The sequence below is a fragment of the Gallinula chloropus genome (assembly GCF_964237585.1).
Source record: "Gallinula chloropus genome assembly, chromosome: Z".
In the NCBI taxonomy this organism is placed as follows: domain Eukaryota; kingdom Metazoa; phylum Chordata; class Aves; order Gruiformes; family Rallidae; genus Gallinula; species Gallinula chloropus.
Window position 1 is genome coordinate 1,769,738 of NC_140089.1, and position 24,790 is coordinate 1,794,527.

Here is a 24,790-nt window from a genome sequence, read left to right on the forward strand (position 1 = left end):
TTTTGGTATCTGTGGCTATTGCAGAAATTTCTGCTTTAAAAATATAATGGTTTAAGAGCTTTCTGTGATGGAATTGGAACCATTTTTTCCACCTTTTTTGCACTTGATTATTATTAAAATTATCATTGCAATACTCTTCTGATTGGCATTTGCAAGCTACGTGCAGGCTTGTGTATGGTTGTGTGCTTGTGTGTAAAGATGAGCTACAGCAAAAACAAGACTGGCCCAAAATCACTGTTCAGAACATCATTTGAGCCACGAAAGGGAAAATGTGAACACAGATACTCAGGGTGGGGAAGTGTTGTATTGTTTTATGTTAATTTTGCTAACACACTAATAGAATTTAAAATTTTCAATGGACTGTGTGCTGTTAGGGGATTAACAGCAGAATTAGTGGTATATTTAATCATTCATGCTCTAATTTTTCCCTTTGAATTTGTCATTGTGAAGTTGAAGTTGCACAATACTGAAGGAAACACCAGACAACTGTACATTCTTCCAAAACTGATACTGGGAAGCATGAGCACTTTTTCCTGTTGCTGTTTTTCAGAGCACGATGAAGATATTCCGTAACATGAAGGATGTGGGATACCTTCAGGTCAAGGTCATCAGGGCAGAAGCATTGATGGCAGCTGATGTCACAGGCAAGGAGTCTTTTAGCTTCTGTTACATTAAATACCAGAGTGAAAGTGAAAAAAATAAAGTGTTTAAAACAGAAGTTAGCTTACCTGCAGATTATGGTCTGTTTGCACAGTCTCACCTTATTCTCATTAAGAAAATAATCAGGCAAACAAACCAAACTTTAGCAAGCAAGGCAGCACATCCTCTTGCCAGCAGAGCCCCTCAAAGGTTATTTCTCAGAAGGGTGAAATACACATTTTTCTCTATCAGAGGTTCTGGGAAAAATGTGTAGAAAAGACTTCTTTTTCTGGTAGATCAAAATATACAAAATTATCCGAATTAAAGCCAAATTCCAAAGGGTGAAGCAAACAAAAGGTGATAGATAGTACTTTAAAGTTGTTGCCAAAAGAATAGCTTAATACCTGCCAGATATTTAGCAGGGCTGCTGTTGGCTTAAGGCATTTCAAATAAATGCAGCTTTAACTCCTGCTTATCTAAGAAAGGAAATAAGAATTAATTCTATTTATTATTTTTTTTTAATTTTCCATTTTATGGGATCTGAGTTGAGTGGGTAATTTAACCTTTTGCTTTTCAAACTAAAGCATTTCAGCCACACTGACCACGTTTCTCCAGAAATGCCCAGGTTATCTCCTGTAAGTACAATCTCCTTCACACTGCATAAGCTGAACAGAGCAAAATGTGCTGCTGCTTCTGCCTCAGAAAACAGCCCTCTCTGCTTTGAAAGTAAAACCACTCTGCTAATCGAGCTGGTTTAGCTGTGATGTGGACAGAAATGTTCTGTTCCTGGAGGAGTTGTAGGTATATATAGCAACATACTCAATTTTTTAATAGTTTTGTCATTTGGCTTGGGTAGCAGTATGGTTGTTTTGTATGTTTTTTCTTTAATTTATTGTCAGACAAGGTAACAGAGCAAATATTTTATTGCTGAAACTGATCATCCACTTCGTGGCACACAAAAATAACAGCTTCTATTTTCGGGGAGGTTGGAGAAACGCTTCTAAAGATTCCTCACTCTGCTTTGACCTTATAATCCAATGTGGTCTGAACAGAGAGAGAGATTAAGTTATTCAGGGGCAAATGGGATAATTCAGTCCCTGACCTCGTTCGGTCTTCGACTTCTCCAGATCAACATGTCATTTGTGCTGGGTGAACACATTTTTATTTTTTATTTTAAATTTTTTGGGGGGGGGGGGGGGAGGAAATATGTTTGATTCAATTAAAGATGTACAGAGCTCTACCAAAAATTTGCAGAGGTTGCCTTCAGAGGGATGGGCTGGAAGGGGGTCAAGAACACTCGCTACCTCCCCACTCCCCTGATAATTTGTTCCTTAGTGAGAAAAAACATTTACAGATACCTTCCAGGCATTACAGATGTTACTGTATGCATGGGACAAAAATACCTGATATTTTATAAAGAGGACAAATGGGCTTTATTAACTACTGTAGTAAGTTATAGCTATTTTTTTAGCAATTTGCAGATATCATTCTTTTTGGATCGAACTTTGAGGAGTAGTATTTAGAAATAGATCAGGGCAGCTACTCGGTGGTTGTGCATAAATCATGTTTGCAGAAATTGTCTAAAACTTGACCCTCCACCTTCTATTCAAGGGAGCAATGCTTATTAGTCAGTGTGGAGAGCGCTGTCATCAGTGGTGTAACTTACACGGCTGAGGATTGCAGTAGTGAGTAAAGCGCTAGTTTGCTCTTCTTACTATATTGTTTTTTCCAGAGTTAATCTCTCACCCTCCCCTGAGCCTGAAAAGTAGCTGACACACCTGTGTGGTACCTGTGTGGTTTGCCCTGCTTCCTGCCTGCTGAACGTATCCCATTTCACTTCCAGGAATCTTTCTAATGTGAAGTAATAAATCAAAATTTATTAGTTTGGGCTGAACGGATTTCTAAGAATCCTTTAATATTCCATCATTAAGCATAAGCCCAGACAGAAAAAGATTTCTGTAATCTTTTAAGTAGTCATCAATCTTACTACAGTTGCAAGGATATTTTTTCTTCCCCCCCCCTTTCAAAATGTGAAATTTTTCCTTTGTTACCACACACTCATTGAGCAGCATTGTAACTCCTTGTGAATAAAGAGCAATTGAAACTCCCCTTGAATGAATGAGCAAAAAGCACAAATTACTTTTTAATGAAACCCTCAATTCTTCTCCCTTCCACAGAAAGCCCCTAGCCTTGTTCAGCTGAATGCTACTACAGTAGGTCACTTCAGTTAAGCCCCTAATAAACTGTTGATAGTCAGGGGGGAGGGGGGTGGCAGTTTTTTCTCCAGTTTCAATAGCCCAGTGTTGGACAGTGTGCTTCAGATTGCTAAGGTTAGTGCAGATTTTGGTTAAAAAAGCTCTAAAATCCCTACATATACACATGAGTTGGACAAGGAGCCACGATGAGCTGAAACTTTGGTGAAGTTGTGGGCAGGGGAGCGGGTGGACACTACCAGTCTGAAAACGGGGCGATGCTCAGGGTGCCCCTAAGTGCACAAAATACCCTGGAAAAGAACAAAGTGAGACTTCTCCTCACTCAGCCCCTTCACAAGGAAGTCTGGGAATGAGAGAATGGCTGAGGGCTTGAAAGTTTCCCCGCAGGAGCTTGAAAGCTCACTTTGATTTTTGGGGACACCTGAAAAGCAGGGCATCTTTATAGACTGCGCCCTTGGGGAGAATGACCAGGTCTATGAGGATGTTTCCCAGAGAAAAAACAATGGCTTTCCATGGTCAAACCCACAATTTTGGGCTTCCACCAATGCAGAATTGTGTTCTGTTGGAAGTTGTGGGCACAGCAAGCATCCCTTCATGGAAAATACCTGGGGTTTTAATACTATTTTTAAAAAAAATTATAACACACAGATCTTGGTTATGTTTTTTTCTTCTCTTACAGAGAAGAAAGTTTCATTTAAGTCTTCTGTTGTGTTTGTACTATTCAGTGCAAGGCTGTTTTCTCCCTAAATCCTCGTCTGTGAGAATTTATATTCCCCCTTCCCCAAGTCTTTACTCTCCTGTGGATCCCCTGGAAGACAGGTGATGCTTCTTGATGGTTCAATGCCCTGGTGTGTGTGCTGTAAGGACCCCCTTTTGCATGAGGAAAGGTTGTGAAGGTGCAGGAAAAACGTGAGGTTGAATGGACCCTCCACTTCGGTTTGGCTCTGAAAGGAATAGCTATTCTGTATGAGTTTTGGAAGGCAGCAGACCCTTCACCATGAGACAGTGCTGGTTTGGGGGGCAGTCAGGTCAGCGTGTTCCTCCTGCAGCAGCGTTAGGTGTAGGTGGGTGACGGTGGGAGGCCTCTGGCTGCTCAGGCAGCCTGTGTGTGTGTCTCCATTTCTGGAGCAGAAGTGTTCCTCTTTTTTATTCCTTTCCACCATGACATTAAATGAAAAACCTCTGCCTTGTCAGCGATGAGGAGGAAGCAGGGTGGGCAGCACAAGTCTGGCCAACTCCAAAGTCCCGCTGTTTTAAGGAGTGATAGTGAGCGACTCATATTCATTAGCAGAGAAAAACCCAAGTGCTGTGCGACGACCCTGCCTGGAAAACAGTTTGTTTTGCTGTCTTTGGGCTTTAATTAAGACGTGTTCAATTCTAGCCCCCCTGGCTCCCTCCTCCCCCCCTGCCCCCACCCCTCTGGCTGTGTCACAGACCGGCGATCAGACGCTTTCAGATGGTCCAGCCCATGACTTTGACCTTCTGCGCGGTCCGGCGTTCCCTGGGGAACCGTTCAGCTCATGAGGTCTGATTTCACACTTCCAGGATGCCTCGGCTCTCGGAACAATGACAGGGAGACAAAGCCCTTTAGAGCGGGCCGCATGGGGACTTGTTTAAATTGGAAACTAGAGAGGAGTCAAGGAACAAGGTTACAGGCTACAGAATAGTGCTTTTAATAAAGAGCTCACAGCTCTGGTTCAGCTCAAAGAGGGCTACCTCTGTACAATTAATTGAGACATTTATCTGGAGCATCTTGGGCCGCTACTTTCTCACAGAATTATGTGATAAATATCAGCTAAGAGGCAAATGAGATGTGCATGAAATGAATTTTTAACACTTTGATTACTGTGTCTCCAGTCTTCATTAGAAGTAAATTTATTTGTATTTCTGACCTCATTATTAATCAATTGTCTGCCTTTTTTTTTTTTTTTTGCCTTTTTTTTTTTTTTTTACTGTGATTTCAGAACCTGGTCTGTCAGACAGATTTTATTAAAGAGCTCTGTGATACTTAGGTTTACAGTCAAAAGCTTTTACAGGCTTCTCCTACTCTGAAGAACAGAAACTAAGCATAGAAAATGAGGCAGATTTCTTTTTTTTTTTCTTCCCCCCCCCAAGTTTTATGCCTGGAATTCAGCCTCTCTTCTAAGAAAACTCCATGTTAAAATTTTGATTAAAGCACTTGAAAGTACGATGGAGGCACCGAGATGACTAAATGTGCAGAATGTAAATGGATTTGTCTGAAGTCTTGTTCTACTAAAACGCCCTAATACCACATGTGCAAAAAATAGTCTTTGAAATTGTTCTTTAAATGCTGGGGGGGTGTCAGGGGGATGTACACAAACGTTAAATTCACACAGGTATGGAGATCCATCCATGTGAAATTGAAGGCATGAACGCAGAGGGCTTTTGGAAACAAGGTTCCAAGAGCGATTTGCCCTGTTAATTAGTCAGATTTCAAAATAAACTTGAAAAATTTTCACAAAATACAGAAATTTACTAGGTGGGTGGTAGTCTGTGGTGTACAAAGTCTCACCTAGTCCCCTTCGATAGGTCACCAGAAGATGGAAGTCCAACGTCATGTGCAACAAAACTACTTTATAAGAAAGCAGCAGTTTTAGGGTGGCAGCTGGGATTTAACAAACATACTTATCATAGAATCACAGACTGGTCTGGGTTGGAAAGGGACCCCAAGGATCATAGAGTTCCAACCCCCACCCTGCCACAGGTTATTTGCTTAACCACAGCTTTTAGAATGAAACACACAGCCAAAGGATGAGTTGTGACGATTAACTTATTTGGTTTTTTCCCCTGTAAATATTCTGTGGAAAGGAGTTTTCCATGATTGTGGCAGCACACTGAATTGGCTGGTCAGGTGCCTGGCAGATTCCTGACACCAGCCCGTCGTGGCGTGACTGCAGCATCACTGTTTAAAGGGGAATTATCATTTAAAGATGGAAAACTAAGAAAGGTTAACTGACTCGGCGAAGGCCGACAGAGCAAGTCCTTGTCAAAGCTGGCATTTGGCTTGGGTCCTGTACTTAATCCATTAGATAAGGCAGCTTCTCATGCTATTGAGCCATTCCTCCTCCTGGCCAAAGGTCAGGCTGACTGCTCTGTTGCAAGCAGCTGGCTGGCAGGGAGCTTGGAACAACATTAGTGACATTAGCGTCTGCATGAGTGGCACTGCCCCCCAGAGTCATGAACTGGCTGTCTTGTCTTCCCGAAAAATAAAGGCCTTTTTGGGCTGTGGGGACTTAGATGGGTAATGGACAGGCAGGGCCGGCGGTAGGGGAGAGCCATAATAGCCTATGAAATATTCAAACAATATCTCAGCTTTCATAACCACGTTAAACTTGGCTGAACTTTGTGAAGTTGTGGTTTGCCAACTTGACTTTTCAAAGGAGAGGTGGAATCGAAGCAGCTTATTTATTTCATTTTTTAACAATCCAAAACATTTCCTGGTCCCTGTGATTCTGGTTCAGTTTGGGCAATGATGTAATTTGAACTCTCTAAAAATTCACGTGGTGCCTCGTTCTTAATAGAGTTAGTGAAGGGCTTAAAGTCAGTTCTTGGTCTAGCCAGTGCTGTAGGTGACATTCTGCTGGTCTATGTGACTTCACAGACAGATCAGTGCAGGTAAATGTTAAAGGCAAATCTGTTTTGCCTGCCACATGGTGCCTTTTGCTGACAAAACTGTTGAAGAAACAAAACTAGGAAAATACTCATGTCTCTGGACATACACTGAAGCAATGTGTGCTTTCTGCTACATCCACTCTGAAAAGAAGCTGCATCCACGGTAGGTCCTTGTAAGAGCCCATGGCTGCCCTGATTCACAGAGTCATTCTACAGTGACTGCTGGTCTTTCAGATTCTTTATTTTCCTTCCTACAGCCTGCATTTTCAAAGATTGGGAACAGAAAGGCACGATGTTTATGACTGCACATGGGTGGTTTTTTTCCCTCTCTAAAACAGGGAATGATCTTACTGCATAAAATGTGGATGTTTCCATACATTTATTTACTCAAGTGCCCCTTTTTACAGTAATAACCGAATAATATGCAGACAGCATGCAGTTTTCTGGAGAAAAAATGCAGGTATTTGAAAGGATTTCATAATAAAACAGCACCAGAGTTTAACTTGTACAAAACACAGCAAGCAAGACATGTCAATTGAAGCTGTGATAGGTTTTCATCCAGGAAAACTCTGCCCTGTGTACAAGTGGAACTAGAAAGTGAGTGCTGAAGTGCAATTATGTTGAAGTCCCTGTTTGGAAGAATTGCTGTGCCCCAAAATGAAATTTTGCTGAGAAAACAATCTACCAAGATTCAAAAATCTTTATTAGACAGCTCTTCCCTGGGGGACCATTGAAGGACATACCTGTTTAACTTGCCCAGAAATATGAATTAGATTGTATTGCAGTTTGACAGCTCTAATATTCAGGTAAAGTTCATCTTTGTGCAAACAGAAGATACTTCCATCTGAGCTGGTCACGTGCCATTCCATCTCCTGTGAAAAAGCATCACCTTTAGGGTTGGAGTTGAGATGACACTCAACATTGGTTTTGCTTTGCTGCCTATTAGGCAGGACAGAGTCCAGCTCCCCTCCACCCTGGAAGATGGGCATCGGTGGTGTGTGGCTGAGATGGGTCCACCAGCTCTAGGACATCAGTTCACAGGGGTTCACCTGAAATCTCTGGTGCTTGCTGATGACTTCCAGCATAGAGAACCAGCTGATCCACAAATGCTGAAGTCCTGTGGTCTTTGAACAGACAAAAAGTGCCTTTCCCAAGCTTTTCCAAGAGAAAAACACAGGAGCAGTTAGGCAGTGTGGTGCTGTAGCTACTTGAGAAGAAAATTCAGAAGCTAAACTTGTGTGGAGGTTGAGGATCTGTTGTTTTGATTTTCTGAAGATTTTGAGAAGCAATTAAAAATCACCACTATTTTGGTCTCATTTCTCTGATGAAAAAAGTGTATTTTATATGTTTGCAGGATTGTATATGCTTCCATTGGCCAACTTTCTGAGCTCCATATACTGAATCTGAGCTCCAGATACCAAATCTGAGCTCCAAGATTACTTTACTTCCTTTTTGAAGGACTCCCAGGCTGTGGGGAACTTTCAATTCTGAAGCAAATAACAAAATAGTCCTCTCTAGTTCCTGGTCAGCCTCCTTGCAGCTTAACTGCAGTTGGAGAGTTGGGCAGGTTCTCACTGATGCATGTGCAGCTCATCCAGGGGCACATGGCTGTTCTGAGAAGGTAGCAAGTGAAAGGCTCAATGTTTTAATTAAGGCTTGTGCAACACCATACTGTGAACTATGTGTGAAACACAGTGGTGATGATTGAAGTAAAATACTTAGACCCAAGCAATCTCAGTTTGTACTCTGGTGTTGCCAGCCATCTGCAGATTAAATGCAGCATGGCATGGCACAAATCAGGGTGCCTGTCAAGCTAGATGTGATGTGTCCTGTGATGAATGAAATTAGAAGGTTCAGAAGATAAGTATTTATTTTTTTTCTATAGGGAGATTACATTACAAAGTAGAATTCCTTCTAGGAGACATTCTGAAATAGTCCAGGTCTCTAATGGGCAAAGGGGAAAAGAAGGTGAGGGAGGTCCATCCAAAACCAAGCTGCTTTCCCTTCCAGGTTGCTATGCACATCATGTAAATTAGCACTTTATTTCTGCCATGCCAGGACCCCTTAGGACTGTATGAGTCCAAAAAGGTGTGGGATATCACAGCAACAGACCACATGATTGGTTTTACTTCTTACCAAGATTTACTGCAGGTCTGATTTCAGGTGTACTTGACTGGTTTCACCACCTGCTTGTCTCAGGGGATCCTTCAAGCAGTGCTAGGTGCAGTAGTGATTAGATCCAGCGCAGTCATGGGCTTACTCAGGATCCCAAGGGTTGGTTTCTGTGATGCTGGAAGCATGCTCCTAATGTGAACATGCCTTTAGCAGGCAGTAGGTTGTCCTATTCTTTGCACAGCACTGAGCACACATGCTCAGTAGGGCTGTCCTCAGAAGGCAGTGGTGGGTGTCCTCCTGATCAATATAGTTAAATACCTCCAAAGTCACTAGAACAATGGCTGGAGGCTTATGGAAAGCTTGGGGCAAGGAACTAGCTGGAAGATCCTCAGTAGACACAAGGATTGGGTAGGGTTTCTTGACATATGACAGGTGATGGCCCAGTGATATATATGACAGTCATGATTTAGTCTGCAGTGAAAAGCATACTTGTGGTGACAACATAATTCAGAGTGATGTAGTTGAGCATAGGACAGCACATACTTCCCTGGACATGTACAGTTCTTTATCATGAAAACTGGGAAAAACCATTTAACCATCTTGTTTGAATTTGCTATGGCATTAACTAGACAGAAGCCTTGAGTGGAGGATGTGTTGTGCTTGAGGTGTGGGCTTTGATTAATGTAGTGATGAATATTTGTTGTAAGTTCCTGGATTTCCTGGGTCCTCTCAGAGACCAGGAAATCTAAGAACGATGTCTTTCAATATTTTAGCCCTCTCTTAAGGCTTGAATTGGGAATGATCCCATTATTTTGAGTACCCCTGTGATGCAGCAGGTTGCCATGGCTGTCGGTGAGAGTTAAGATTGCAGTTACTCTTTCTAACGGAGCAGCTCCCCCACAAAGGGAGGATGGGGGAGTTGGGCTGGGTCAGCCTGGAGAAGAGAAGGCTGTGGGGGGACCTCACTGCAGCCTCCCCGTCCCTGAAGGGACCCCAGGAACAGGAGGGGAATGGGCTTGTTAAAGGGCAGAGACTGGCAGGACAAGGGGGCTGGAGTGAAGCTGGAGGAGGGAAGGGGGAGAGGAGAGACTGGGGGGAGGTTCTTTGCAGAGAGAGTGGTGAGGGGCTGGAAGGGGCTGCCCAGAGAGGGGGTGGGTGCCCCGTCCCTGGGGGTGTGCAAGGCCAGGTTGGCTGGGGCCCTGGGCAACCTTGTGTAGCTCCAGGCCTGGAGGTTGGTGTCCCTGCCTGTGGCAGGGGGTTGGAGCTCTGGGACCCTTGGGGTCCCTTCCAACCCAGACCAGCCTGGGATTCCATGATTCTATAATGTGAACTTAATGAATATGACAGGTGGGTATGGGATTCACAAAGTGCTCATCCACTGCTCTGTCTTTGTCTTTCTGGATCATGTTCACTTATTTGGGTTGGTATCCAAATAACGTTTGTGCCTACCATATGTTTAGCACATCAGTGAAGAGTGCTGCCTTTCAGATACCCATCTTCATCATGTTTTAGCCTGCAGAAGAAGTGCCCATGGTGAATGGCTCTGCATATGGGAACTTCATAGCCTCCTCATATGGTAAAACCAGTGTTCCTCAGTGGAGCTGTTCACAGCTGGGAAGCTTCTACATGTCAACCATGCTATTTGGGATTCCCATGGTGCTATTTCACAGTGTTTCCTCTTGTCAGATTTGGTCTTGAGCTATTTTCAAGTTATAGGTGGGAGGAGACAGGAAATGTTAAGTGTGAGAGGAGTATTTTTATTTTTTTCCCCCAAAAAACATTTGTCTTTGGTGTGATTGAGGAGCTCTGTGGTTAATGTTATGCTCTGCTTAGATTTCTTAAGTGGGTTGATATGAATCTATAAGGAGAGCCATCAAAAAAGTAAGATGTCAACAGATGAAAGTACTACTTTATTAAATGCAAAGTATGTACCTAAATAAATACGTTTACATTTCCTTCCACCTTTTAAGGTGGAGTAGGGAAACACTGAGCTGTGTGATACACCCATCTCTGCTGAGTCATGAATTAATGGCTTCTCAAGTTTAATGGGAAAGATTCAGCAATACGGTGTTTGCTGGGGAAGGCAAACATCAACTCCAACTGTAATTCACAATGTGCTTAAAACAATTATTCTTTATCATTAAAGTTAATAATATGCACATTAACCTCTGATGTAGTCTGAATCGATACTGCAGTTTGGGAGATGTGACCCCTGGACAGCTTTGTCTAAATATTGATTTCATTGTCATTTGTGTAAGGTATGAAACAAATTACATGCCTCCCTAATATCATTAATGTAGCCCCATTGAGCTACTCAATTTATGGTTTCTTATAGTGCATGACAAAGCATTACAGAATTATTGAAGGCATCGTGAAATACAATTGCTTAGTGTGCTGGATTTGATTGTGGGAGGCCAGTGCCAACACTCAATAACTTCCAAGCACTTTGCTGTCCAGAGGAAGTCCAGGCACAAGGAGGAGCTGCTCCCTAGCCCGTGACTCAGTGGTTAATTCCTGACAAAGTCCCCTTGGGTTCTGGGAGCAGCAATTTATTCTACAGCTCTCTACTTACATATTTGTAGCCTTTCATGAAAATAATGCCTACACTCGTGTTCTGTGCCAAAGGCAAATGTTCTCTTCGATTGCTAGAAGAAATCAAGGTAAGTAAGAGGGATTGCATCTCTCTGCCTTGGCCAGCATTTATAGCAGTTGTCATTGCTGTCATAATTTGAAATATGAGTTAAATAATTTACTCCACACTGTGATTTCTTCCCTTTTATTGCCTCTTTATTGCAACTGTCTTCTCACCGTGCCCCTCATGTTTTTGTTACCGCTACTCCCATCATGGCTGTTCCTCACATCTTCCTCCCAACACCTCCTCATCCTTCCAGGGAATTTCAGGGTTGCCCCCAAACTCCTGGAGACAACAATATCTTTCCTTCTTTTCCCTCCTCCCTCTTTGGAGAGCTCCCTTTTTTTTTAGGCAAGCAAACTTTTTGTAGCACAAGGTTGAGGTGCCCACATTCCTTCCTCTTCTTTCCAACCACAAACCTCGGCGTGGTGGGTATGGAAGAAGCAGCTTAGTGCTAATCTTCCCCTCTTCCCCCTCAACTTTCAGTCAGGATGATTTTTCCTGCTCTTTGCTTGGTATGTAAGAACCACTCACCTGCAGTCCTTGGCTGTAAGCTGCTTATTTCACATTCAGGGGCGCACACACACATCCCCAACACACCCCCACACACCCCTTCCCCCTCCTTTTCCCCATTCTTTTCCTTTAGATTAAAATAATAATAATAATAATAATAAATCAACTTCCATCTCCAGCCTAGGGTACCGCTCCCATTATCTGCATAGCACGTTTTCAAAGCAGCATCTTCATACTTTCTCCTGTGGTGGCTTTCATGCTGGGGGACCTTCTTGTAAATATATGCAAAGCTACTTCATTGTGCTTTAATGTATACAAAAATCTCAACCACGTTCGAGCTTCTGCTGTGCTGAGACTGCAGCCCATCATTCCAGCTGATATCGTCTCATTGTTTAATTGTACTTGCCCATTTTCTCTGGCGTTAGGCTTTTATCTGAGGCTGTCTTTAAGGCTTTTTGATTTTGGGGAGAGGATTTGTACAGCGTGAAACATGTAGGGCATAGTAATCTTTGGATAAGTATCATAGGTGCTATGTTATTACAAATAATGTGGAATAATACATTTCCTACATATCAAAATGCTCTAATTATGTTATCATTACAGTCAACGTTGGATTGGCACCATTAAAGTAAAGTTCTCTTAGCTGTCTCAGAAGGGTGCTTGGCACCTTTTAGGAACATGCTGTTTTTTCATCAGAAAAGTCTGTATGGTGAATTTTTTTTTTCCTTTTCTTTTCTTTTCCTTCTTTTTTTTTTTTTTGTAAAGACAAAAAAGATGTTCTTTTAGTGAAGAATGTTAATAGATTACGGAGATGAACAGCCTGTTATGATCATCTTGAATATAATGCAGACCACAGGACTTCCTTGAATTAATTCCTGAGAATTACAATGCAGCTTAGGAAAAGGAGGAGAAAAAAAAAAAAACACAACCCAAAACAATTTTTATTTAAACCTTGTTCGTGGTGGGAGTTCTTAGTTCATAATTTTTTTTCCCCATATTTTCTCTTATAGGTAAAAGTGACCCATTTTGTGTAGTTGAATTGAACAATGACAGGCTGCTGACACATACTGTCTACAAGAACCTCAATCCAGAGTGGAACAAAATCTTCACATTGTAGGTGTTTGGAGTTTGTGAGTGTTTGGGAGGGGTTGGGTTTGGTTTTTGGGGTGCAGGGGGGGGAGCTGGGTGCTTTCTTGAAGGGGGGTGTGAGTGTGAATCAAAGATACCTACTGCTCATTACGAAGAAGGACGCTGGTGATAGACTGCTATTTCTAGACCAAACAACTGAATACTTTTTTGAGGCTTAAAAACAGGAAAACAATTAGAGAAGAGATGCCATTTTAAAGGTGGTGAAGCAATGTCTGTTTCTTGGAAACCAGGGATGAGTAATGCTCAGAGCTCCAGACTCCCACTGCCTTGGGTGAGAGTTTCAAGGGCCAAATGCAGCGTGATGGGTAGGAAAAGAAGTATGTTGTGACTGTGACCTGCATCAAAATGGGGTTATAAACTTTAATAAACATTACATAACTATGTAAAGGAAGGAATTTTAAATGCATCCATACTTCTGAATTATGGTAAGAGACTTTCCACTTGTTCTTTCCACTCACCAACCACACATCTCACAGTACCATGTAGTGCTGTACTAGCACGCCACTGCTGTTGGGTAAAATATGGTCTTAAACATTGGGTTTATTGGGAATTGATTCAGTTGTTGGTTTGGGGGTGGGGGTTTTTTTTCATCCCTTCATTATTTTGAAGACAGTAAAAGACTGACAAAACAGAGAGAAGTCTTCCCCAAACAAAATGATCCCGTTGTTTGTCTTGCTCAGTTGCCTTCTTTCCCCCCACAACCCTGCTTCTCTTTATGTGGCTGCAATGTGACACCAAGGAGTAGAAAACCCAGCAGTTGCACGTTTCTCTGCTGCTGAAATCAGCTCAACAATCCACAGCAAAACCAGTGGGAGCTTTGGCTTTGTGCACACTTACTCCACTTTTATCAGACATTAAAACACCGTGTTTTGTCCTTTGATCTCACAATCTGATACTAATTTTCTAACCCCCACCCTCCCAACCCCCTTCTAAATTTGTCCATCATATATTTGGCATCCGTAGCTTCTCCTGCCCTGCAGAGAGGGATGAACTCAGAACAAAAGGGGAAAAAAATCTCACGCAACAGTCCTACTCCTCATTAGCTTATTAACGTACTTCTCATTTACCCATCTGCAAACCCACGCTAAATTCTTCATTAATTTATATTTAATTATCTACTAATAGAGCCAATAACTAATCAACCTCTACTGCTCGACAGTGTTCCCTGCATAAGAAATTGCCTGGTTTTGTAGAGGACAAAAGACGTATCAGGAGTCAAACTGAAAAACTCAAAGGGCCTTCAAGGAGAGTTCTCCCCTCTCTTCTGTGTTTATTTTTACTGGCTATTTTATTTACCCTCAGATTTGTTGATTAATTTTTGGGCTGGCAATCCAGTTTGATCTGGAGGTGTATATTGCACTGAAGTTAAACTGCTGCGCTCAGATTCACATCTCCTGCCTCAGCCATTGGATCAAAGGGGAGTTCTCTCAGTTTGGATTTTGTTTTATTATTTTATGTATCATTTCTCCCTCCGAATGGGGAATGTGAATTTTTTCACTGGGGAGTTTACAGCGGGGTTCATTGTGCCTGGTGGTGGGGTGTTCAGTAGCTCACAGGCAGAAAGACAGTAGTAGCCAAGAAACACATCGTTTCATATCGCTTTGCCCCTAATTTGTTGCAGTGACCGTTGTATATTTGTAGTTAACCAAGGATTTCACAATTAAAGGCCTTTAATTCTGAAATTATTCATCCTTTAAAGACAAGGATGTGCTCGCCTGGCTGGTAATGATTTTAGCTCTCCAGCCTACAGATTTCAGAGTGCAGTAGGAATCGCTGCAAGGATAGCGGTGTTTAAGGGATGGACTTTAAAGGCTCCCAGCCCTGCTGCTTGCAGCTGAAAATCCCCCAATGCCGCCTGTCCTTGCAGCTCAGACCCCAGGTAGGAGATTTAAAGCAACATCCTTCCAAAAACTTCTGCTGGGAAAGGCTTGCAGAGAGAGAGAGAGAGAGACAGAGGAGAGAGAGAGGAGAGAGCAGTCAGTGCAGCCCTTAGGAAAGCATCTCCGTTATGAGGAGGGATGCTGTTCTCTGCCATGGCTGGGGGAAAGAGGCTGGTATCTGGGTTTTTGCTATCACCGTTCACGCTTTTGTCCTTGGTACCTGCTGGTGTAGGTGACTTCTCCTCTCTTCTGTGTGCGCTTCTCCCTTTGTAGCAATATTAAAGACATCCACTCGGTGCTTGAAGTGACAGTTTATGACGAAGACCGCGATCGGAGCGCTGACTTTCTAGGCAAAGTTGCTATACCGTTGCTGTCTGTAAGTTTCATTCACCTGACATCCCGCTCTGTATTTTTTCCTGCTGGAGAAGGGGGAAGGGAAAAGAGGAGGGGGAAAAAAGAAAAAAAAAAAAAAAAGAAAAAGAAAAAATTTTAAAAAAAAAAAGGAAAAAAAAAGAAAGAAAGGGAAAAAAAAAAAAGATTCTCAGCTCTGTGTCTGTCATTTCTCAACCAAGGTCTGTAATAAGAACACTAAAATTTTAACATACTCAATTCACGGCCATGTTGAATCCCATGATAGTTAATTTTTCCTGACAGACTCGGTCCTGGTAATGAACAGGTACTTGTCAGACTTGCCACAGTTGTTTTGGGTTCTCTGTCAGTTTCAGCAGCTGGGGGTCAGGGGTCACCGGGGGGGTGTATTCAGCGGAGACCGCGAGACAGACGGCTGTCATGTCCTTTTCCTGCAGATTCAAAATGGTGAACAGAAAGCCTACGTCTTGAAAAACAAGCAGCTGACAGGGCCAACAAAGGGGGTCATCTATCTTGAAATAGATGTGATTTTTAATGCTGTAAGTCTTAACTTTGGCTTTTTTGTACTGCTAAAGAGTTCAGTTTCATGAAAGCTTTTGTTCCCGATTTGTAGAGAATTTCTGTCATTCCTCATTTTCTCTAAACCTAGATGTATACTACAGAATACTCTTCTGCCACTGCCTGGCACACCCACTCTTTTTGTTGCTGCTGCCGCTGCTATCGCTGCTGATGTAAGGAGCAGCAACTCCCTGTGTGCTTGCGTGTCGCGGGCTTGGCAGCCATGACTTGGAAACTTGGTGATTTTGGGAAATTGAAGCATGTCTTATTAGCAAGCAGCGAGTAAGCCTGAAATACTGACACCCGTCTTAATGCGTAGGTGAAAGCCAGCGTACAAACCTTAATGCCCAAAGAAGAGAAGTACATTGAAGAGGAAAACAGACTGTCTAAACAGGTAAAGAGTAAGGAAACACTAATCCTTTCCTAAAGCCTTAATATCAAGTGTGCTCACCCAAATATCTGGTATCCTGCTGCTGAGGGGAAAGAATAACATTTTCATTAACTGTTTACAAAAGAATATGATAGGTTTGGAAAAGGCAGAAACAAAATACATGGGTTTATTGTGTCTCCTCTATAAATTGCAGCTTAATTTCCATGAAATACGTGAATAAGGACACAGTTGAGACCATCAGGTTCCACACATATCAGATTATAGCACAGGTGCATGTAAACCAAGTCTTGCATAAATTTTTTGCTGTTAACCTTGACCCGAAAGATTTCCATTTGTTGCAGGGCAAGGGAGTCTTTCATCCTTCCTTGAGCCAAGTTTCAAATAAGTTGGTTCAGGAAGGCTTGAATCAAAGGTGAAAGCAAACTTAAAACTCCTTATTACTTTGGGGAGTCCCGTGGGTTGGAAATGTCTGTTTACCCGTTTTCTGCTTTCCCTGGATATTTTTGCCACTCACGATTTTTAATGTTTTGTTAAAAAATTGTTTGAAAACTCCCCCCCCCCCCCCCCTCTTCAACTACTTTTGGTTCAGTTTTTCACCTTCCACAAAATGATTTCTTTTCTGTGGAGAGAACTGGGCTTTAAGCTGGACTGCGGGAACACGACTGTAGTTGTTGGTGATGGAAAGGCAAAGGGCTCAAAATCGGTGTTTGTTGGGGGTTATTTTTGTTATTTTTCACAAAGTTTTTGTAGGCTCGAGCGTAATTCAAATGATGTGCCAGGTGAATTTTATATCCCCAGTTGTGTTTAGCTGAGGAGGAGTTCAGGGAGGCAGAATGCTGCTTTCTTTGCTGCTGTGAATAAGGCGGTTACCAAAGCCGCGTCCCGCGCCGCTGTCCCAGCAAAGAAGCAGCAAGGCCTTTTATTCCAGACTCATTCTTCTCCCCACTTTCATAACAGAAATGGCATTGTACTTTTTGCTGGTGGCAGGGGGGAGTTAGGTTTAAACACCCACTTTGGTGGGTTTGGGGGTTTTTTTTTAGCTTGCAGGGGATAACCCGCTGCAATATCACCCGTTGAGGGTGGGGGGAAGAAGGAATCTTTATGTACAACGGATGCAGTTGTGGTTTGAAACATCCACAAAATTCCCAGGGTGGCTGTGTCTTACCTCACATTTTCTATGCTGCCCAATACACAATTCATTTGCTGGTTTCCTTCACTTTTTTTTTTTGCCATTTTAGGGAATTTAAAGGTATTCTCCTGAATCCAAACCCAGCACTGTTGTGTCTCAGCTCCGCACAGACTGAATGTATGCAGCTACAGCTCCTTTGAAAAGCGCCTAAAAACATGTGGTCAAAATATGTCACAGCAGACAAATTTGTTACAAATGAAGGAAAAATAGATTGTAGAGGGTGCAGGTGGCTTTATTTAGGTTAGAGCATTGTATGGCTTCAGTTTAGTGTCCGACAGCGTATCATTGTTTATGAAAGTTTTTTGAGTTCTTGAGAACAGGGGAAGTTTTGCCAGCTTAATAAAACTCTGAAGTGTTAATAACCAAATGGTGAGTGAAATTTCACAACTGGCTTTTTACAGTGTAATAATAATTTGTGTACAATTTGGGATTAAATTCAACAGACACCAACTGACACAATCTAACAAATTCCCCCTCTTCCGAACCTCTCGGATTTTAAACTACCTTCCTCAATTCGTGAGCTGGACAGCCCGAGGGGTTATTTTCCCCATCTTCACCCAAATTAAGCAGGGCAATATTGTGAGCACGAGCCTCTTTTAGGAAGTTTTCTGAGGGGTTTGAACATTTATAATGTTTCATCTTTTAACAGCTGCTGTTAAGGAACTTTATCCGGACGAAGCGTTGCGTCATGGTGCTCATAAACGCCGCCTACTACATAAGCAGTTGCTTTGACTGGGATTCTCCCCCAAGAAGTCTTGCTGCTTTCTTGGTATGATCTTTTTTTTTAATTATTATTATTTTTAATCACCCTTGCGGATTTGTGTTCTGAACTGAGAGATAATTCAGTGTTGATAGGGGGCAGGTTCTGATTTTATTTATTTTCTTTTAGAAATTTGCTTTAAGAAGGCACCACAAATCATGTTTATTCACCTCTTTTTTTAAAAAAAAATAAAAGTGTCACACAAACAAGGCAGCCATTTATTTTTTATTATTTACAATTGTACAAATAACACAGGCAAGTGAGACAACTCAAAATAGAGCCAGTGTGCTGTGGGTGATGTATCTTGAGCTTCTCACACACGCGTTAAATTGTGTTCGGCCCCCTTGTATATTGTGTATTTACTCTTAAACTTGTTTTGATTATTTTGTGAATGTTTTTACATATCATGAATATAAAATCAGTGTTATTTTGTCCTCCACATGTAAATTACATGTTACAACTGTAACTTTTGTAGAAGTACAAAGCTCTGGTCCAAAACAGTTACTTCCTTACTGGGATTCAGCGTTCCTGTTTTAAAAAAAGAGAACAAACTTTAAAGAAACAAACAAAAAAACCCCACAAATAATCAATCAAACAAACAAACAAACAAAAAAACCCCAACCCCAAAACACAAAACCAAATAACCACAACGATAAAATCATGAAATAAGCTTTATATGTCAGACTCTGGTCATAATTCAGTTGTTAGTGAGTTCATTTTTAGCGATTTAAATTAAACTGCTATTCCACCATAAACATTAGCTTCATTAATATTAACCTTTATTATCCTGTTAAACTTGGAAAATTCCAGGCATAATTACAGGTTAGATTGTGTTTCCCAGATGAGTATCTTTTTATTTTTACAAAAGTAAGAACTACAAACAAGACCAGAGTCCTGGTTTGTTTTTTAGCCTGAGGGAATCCCACCAGGAGTAAAAAAATTTGTACAGACTCATTTTCTGGATCATCTAAATTTATTAAGTTGGCTGAAATACTGAAGCTATGGGTCTCTCCACCATAAATATGAATAGGGAATGGTTTTAGTCTGACTTTGAGTAATTGAAGAGGGATTCTGTTGAAAGAGCTCCTAGCTTGGGTGACTGAGGCTCAGCTGCCCCAGATTTGGAGGAATCAGACCTGGCACTGAAGAACTAAAATGGGGTTAATGGTGCTGTTTTGCAGGAATTTTCTTCTAGCAGGGCTCAATTTGTATTAACTGACTTGTTAAACCCCCCTGTAGCCTGTCAGAGGGTGGCAGCAAGCTGTCGGTCCTTGGTTGCGATGTTCATCAGGAGTACAAGAGATGTATCTGCTGTTCAGAAGCTCGGGGTTTTTACACTTCTGGTGTCCCTAGTAACTACAATGTGTGTAAAAATCTTAATATACCTGCTACTGTTTATTTTAGGATGATGATCTGTCATTATTTCAGTTTAAAATGGTCAATACTTTATAGGAAAAAGCTGATTTGTACAGAAAATTCTTAGTGCTCCAGTTAGTAAATACTCACCTGTCCACATCTGATTTTAATACAGATTGCAACTAATGTTTTAATAACCACTATTAGCAGTGGGAGAAAGGGAAATGGAAATGCATCCTATTCTTTGGGGCAAATGGGATTATTTCTTTCTGATGGCGTGCTGCTGTGGCCGTGGAAGAACTTGTGATAAATTGCAATTCTTCCCAATTACTGAAGAAATTCAGTGTCCTAACAGGTAGTTGGAAATACTTAAAGCACAGAATTTGTGCAGGGACATCTGTGCCTGTCTTTTGTTGGAGTTATAGTGTGTTGCACTAGAAGTGTGTTCCTGATGTTATGTATATATTCAAGTTTTTAGATTATTTTTATATATATATATATATATATATATTCATATATAATTAATACATCTCATATATAAATACCATAATTTATATATTAAAATAATGTAAAAACTTGAATAATATTAAATGTGTATATATATTATTATATATACATATTATATATAATATTATAATAATAGTATATATTTTTTTTTCTCTCTCCCAAAAGCCTGCTCTTCTTAGTTTCTTTTTTGGATTTATTTTGTTCTGTGCTGGGTGTGGTGGTTAGGGATACATGACATCTGCATCAGTGCTGTGACTGCCCAGAGGTATTCCTGCTCTGCATCCAAAGGGTTGATTTTAACCTGATGTTATTCACCTCTCCAACCCCCAGTGCTTAAATCAACACTAGGTTGGGAAAAAAAAATACCATAAAAAGTTTTGGATAGCCAAGTCAAATCTACATAAACCTCTGTCACAGTCATAATCTTTGGATTTAGATGGTTTCTGGAGCTTCACATGTATCACAGGCCCTGAAAACTCTTGAGAGCAGCTCACTTGCATGTGAAATGCTGAATTCTGCTCACACTAAGGTTATACAGGAGTTTAATAGATTCTTTAAAAGAGCTGTACTTAATATATGAGTATGTATGTATATATAGATAATTTTCATCTCTTTGGTATTATACAAACTGTATCTCCTCCTGAAGTTGTCTCCCAGAGGTTGAAGAATGTCAGAGTGAAATGTCAGTGCCAGAAAGGAGATGAGAAATAGGCTCTTCCTGAGGTTTCCATCTCTGTAGGCTGACTCATAAATAATATACCAGAAGCAAACTGACCATTCCTTCTTTTCCATTGGATTTGGAGACCTACCATGTTGTACAGAAACATGGAAGTTAGGTTTTTGATGTTCTAGATCGCTCATTTCCTCAACTAAACAGTAATTTACCTGTTCCTGTTGAACTCATTGCCTTCACTGGGGATTTTGACTGAATGACCCACGGTCTTAACTCCTTTTTTTTCCCTGTGCTTCAGTAATTAACAGCAAAATAATAATTGCAGCCCAGACAGAATTTTTAATAAGTTCATACTAACATAACAGTATTATTAGCTGCTATTTTTTTCATCTATTCAGAGGCATTTGTAAATACCTCATGAAACATAGGTTGGTGTTGCTATAATACGAGCTTTGGATTTGAACCATTGGGAGATTTTATATTTTCTCCTCATTTTTCCTATTTATTTCGTGGTAAATAAATGAGGGAAGTATATTTCTACAATGCTAAATGAATCTTTTAGTTCTAGAATAGGTTTTGTTGTATAGCATATAGGCTTATTGTGTCTAGAGACCAATCAAGAATGTATTATGTTTGTGTTTATGCTTCTTAAGCACCAAAATGCAAGGGGAAAAAATAATAGGATACATACAGAACGCCTTTGCTGTAAATTTGCCTGATTTTCTCTATTTAAAACAGATCTTTGGATCACTTGGCAGTTGGGTTTTTGTTTTTTTTTTGGTTTTGGGGTATTTTTTAAGTCAGTAATTAATACTGTATGTTTCAGGCAGGAGAACTTTATTAGAGTATGCAGAAGTGGATGGTTTTTTCTTCGGAATAATCTACCCTGCACACAGAAATGTCTACTAAATTGGGCCTAATTTCCATCAGCTCCTTGACCAGACATTTGTGTTCTTGCAGATGTCAGTGGGTGCAACGTAGGGGGAGAAAAAAAGTGTACACTCTTTTTGTCCAGTACTGTCATTTCTCACTGTAATGAGCACAAAAATAATTGGACAACTGAGCTATCAGTAAAAGGACACACTTCAATGTGAGTCAATGAATTATTTTACGGGACAAACTTTAATCTTTAAATGTGATTGTAGATAATTTGTGCTACCATCTGTCCATTTGGAATTCTTTTAGCCTTTTCAGTCGTTATACAGTAAGTGCTGCTGTGTTTAACATTAACATTTGATATTTTACACATTTAATTTCTGTACTGCTGCGTGGTCCTCGGGGAGCTTCGCTCTAGTGCTACATGAGAGAGACAAAGTATTGATCAGTTAACATTTCAGCTACATTTATGTATGTCGCAAAAATTAATGAAAATGCCAGACAAAAATGTCAGAGTGCACAAAAAGGTAGAATTTAAATTTGGTAGTTTAATGAAAAGTTTAAGATGTGCATTATCAAAAAAACCGTCCCCCTCGCCTGGAAAGTACAATTCATGTCTGAGTAACTAAAGGGAACCACATATTTTACTTAGAGGAACATTGAACATGAAATAGGAGGGAGTTTGTAATCTTCAGAGTGTTTGGTGTCCCAAAATGGCCTCAGTATAACACTTTTAATTGCCTGCTCGAGCATTTAGCTGTTACTCATAAAATAAACTTGTTTCCTTTCTCATTTGGAAGCGGAGCACCCTCACCTCATCACATGCATGCTTTTCAGTACATCCTCAAATTAAAGCTTCCTGTGAAGATGTTCTGTTCCTGTTCTTGTTCCTTTGAGTCCTTCTATGTATGCACACACGTGGAAAATACATTTATTTCTTCAGCTTTGGAACAACTGATGAAACAACTCACCCAGCATCCAGGTCATTTGTCAGGTCTAACTCACCTTCACTTTGTCTTCTAACAATTCATGGTGTGAAAATGACATAATAGTGTCCCTGGCCTTTGATTAAGTGTTAGTTCTCTTGCACGTGCACCATTTAATTGTGGCGGTGTCACGCTAATTAATGGAAACCAGGAAAGAAACAGGAGCAGAAAGAGCTGGTCTCTAGCAGGGAATGAGATGGTCAAGTAATTTTGTCAAGTTGCTAGGATTTTGCCTTTTAAAAAAGGGAAATACTGTGTATTTCAGAAGCAACTTTCACTCAAGGCTGAAGGAGGGAGGTTGTGCTTTGAGGGAGACTTGATGTGGTACCATCAGGACTGGGCAATGCACCTGTGTTGGCTATTAAATATTTTCCTTGTTATTTTTTTCCCCACACTGTACCTGTAGGAGAACCAGAATTTTGCAGATGTATTTATGAGCTCAGAGATTGTCCCATTGTTGATCCTGTTATTTGAGAGTACAACACATGAAATACCTTCAAACTGCTTTTTTGCCACACATGGGTGAAGTGGGTGATCAGATTGTCTTTGCCACCTGTTGCCTAGAATCTGAAGTGCTGGTAGGGCAGCTGCAAAAAACCCCTTGTAACATCCCAAAAAAGCCTTTCCAAATATTCCTGCTGCTGTCACAACTGCCTGTTCTCCAAAGATGGATTTGCAGAGGTAAAGTGACCTGGCAGCAGCAAAGCCAGGTACAAGGTTCATTTCTGATGCAGGTTGCACACATGTGCAAGAGTCTTCTTGTCAGCTGTAGCTTCACCATCAGGAAAGAGGATGAAGGGGACCAGACTGCTGTGGGGTTTTTTGTTTGTTTTACATTGCTGGTTTGGTTTTGTTTTTTTTTTTTCCCCAGAAATAAAGCAGACCAAAAGAAAAGTGGTCTAAATGCTGTTTGCTTTTTCATGATTTTCTACAGACCAGCAGAACCAATGTGAGACCACTGCAAATAACAGCTTTGAGCTTCCTGCAGCACTGAGCTACAGCGTGTGTTTCAGGAAGTGGGGTAGGAAAGAAACAGCTGTATGGTGGATTCTGGTGTACGTGACCATTGAGACCATTAACCATGCACCCCTAAAAGGCATACCAGCACCAGCAGTGATTAAAAAAACGAACAGAAAACCCTCTGTATGTCACTGTAGCAATTGAGGTGTGATGTGGAAATAGGTGGGGTCATCATGTCTTGTCTTTGACACGTTTTCTGTTGGCAAATCCCCATCTGCCTGGTCTTACTGGAAGTGTTGCAGCGTGGTTCCATTTGACCCAGTGTGGCTGTGTGTCCGGAGAGAGTCTTCCTGTCAAGCAGAGAAGGCCCTGGGGGTGTTGGGTGACTGTGACTGACCACGAGCCAGCAGTGTGCCCGGGGGGCCAGGAAGGCCAAGGGCATCCTGGCTTGTGCCAGGCCCAGCGTGGCCAGCAGGTCTGGGGAGGGGATTGTGCCCCTGGGCTGGGCACTGGGGAGGCCACAGCTGGAGTGCTGGGCCCAGTGCTGGGCCCCTCACTGCCAGAAGGACATGGAGGGCCTGGAGCGAGTGCAGAGAAGGGCAACCAGGCTGGGGAAGGGGCTGGAGGGCAAATCCTCTGAGGAGCGGCTGAGGGAGCTGGGGGTGTTGAGCCTGGAGAAGAGGAGGCTGAGGGGAGACCTTCTCCCCACCTCCCCTGCCCTGCCAGGAGGGTGCAGAGAGGTGGGCGATGGTCTCTGCAGCCAGGGGACAGGAGATGGGACAAGGGGCAATGGGCTCAAGCTGCCCCAGGGCAGGGTCAGCTCAGCTGGGAGGGAAAAGTTCTTCCCTGGCAGAGCTGTCAGGGCCTGGCCCAGGCTGCCCAGGGAGGGGCTGAGTCCCCAGCCCTGGGTGTGTTTAACAGAGGGGAGATGAGGTGCTCAGGGATCTGGTTTAGCACAGGACAGGGGCGGTTGGACTCCAGGAGCTTAAAGGGCTTTTCCAACCTGGTGATTCTGTGGTTCTGGTTTGCACTGCTTCATGCATGCCTGTGTGCACTTTCCTCTTGAGTACACAAAACTCTGCTGAATAAAAAAACCTTTGTACTTTAAAGGCTTGGGATAGCATTGATATTAAGTTTGGATAATTATGTAGCACCGCTGTTCTAAGGAGAAGGTAATTGTGTACCTTATCATCACTGGCTTCCCCGAATCGCTATTTCGCAGTCGTTGAAGGAAATCTTGGCCATTTAAGCTTTCATTACCTAAATAGTGCACATGGGTGGATTATAAAATGTCTTGCTTTTTCATCATCTTTTAGTTATGAGTCATACGAGAACCAAGACATTATAAAATCATGTTGCAAAGAGTGTTTTACTTCATTTTTAGTTCAGCA

General features: G+C 41.7%; 1 protein-coding gene across 1 annotated transcript in view; it reads left to right on the top strand.

Moving 5' to 3' along the window:
- The window catches only part of MCTP1 (multiple C2 and transmembrane domain containing 1), a gene marked incomplete at its 3' end in the record, with an annotated part of 294,163 nt that overhangs the window by 184,025 nt on the left and 85,348 nt on the right, over positions 1 to 24,790 (top strand). The window contains exons 10-15 of the mRNA XM_084278338.1: positions 551 to 651; positions 12,763 to 12,858; positions 15,048 to 15,150; positions 15,581 to 15,682; positions 16,021 to 16,095; positions 17,931 to 18,050. Coding sequence (XP_084134464.1) covers positions 551 to 651; positions 12,763 to 12,858; positions 15,048 to 15,150; positions 15,581 to 15,682; positions 16,021 to 16,095; positions 17,931 to 18,050 — 597 coding nt within the window. The remainder of the gene's footprint in view (positions 1 to 550; positions 652 to 12,762; positions 12,859 to 15,047; positions 15,151 to 15,580; positions 15,683 to 16,020; positions 16,096 to 17,930; positions 18,051 to 24,790) is intronic.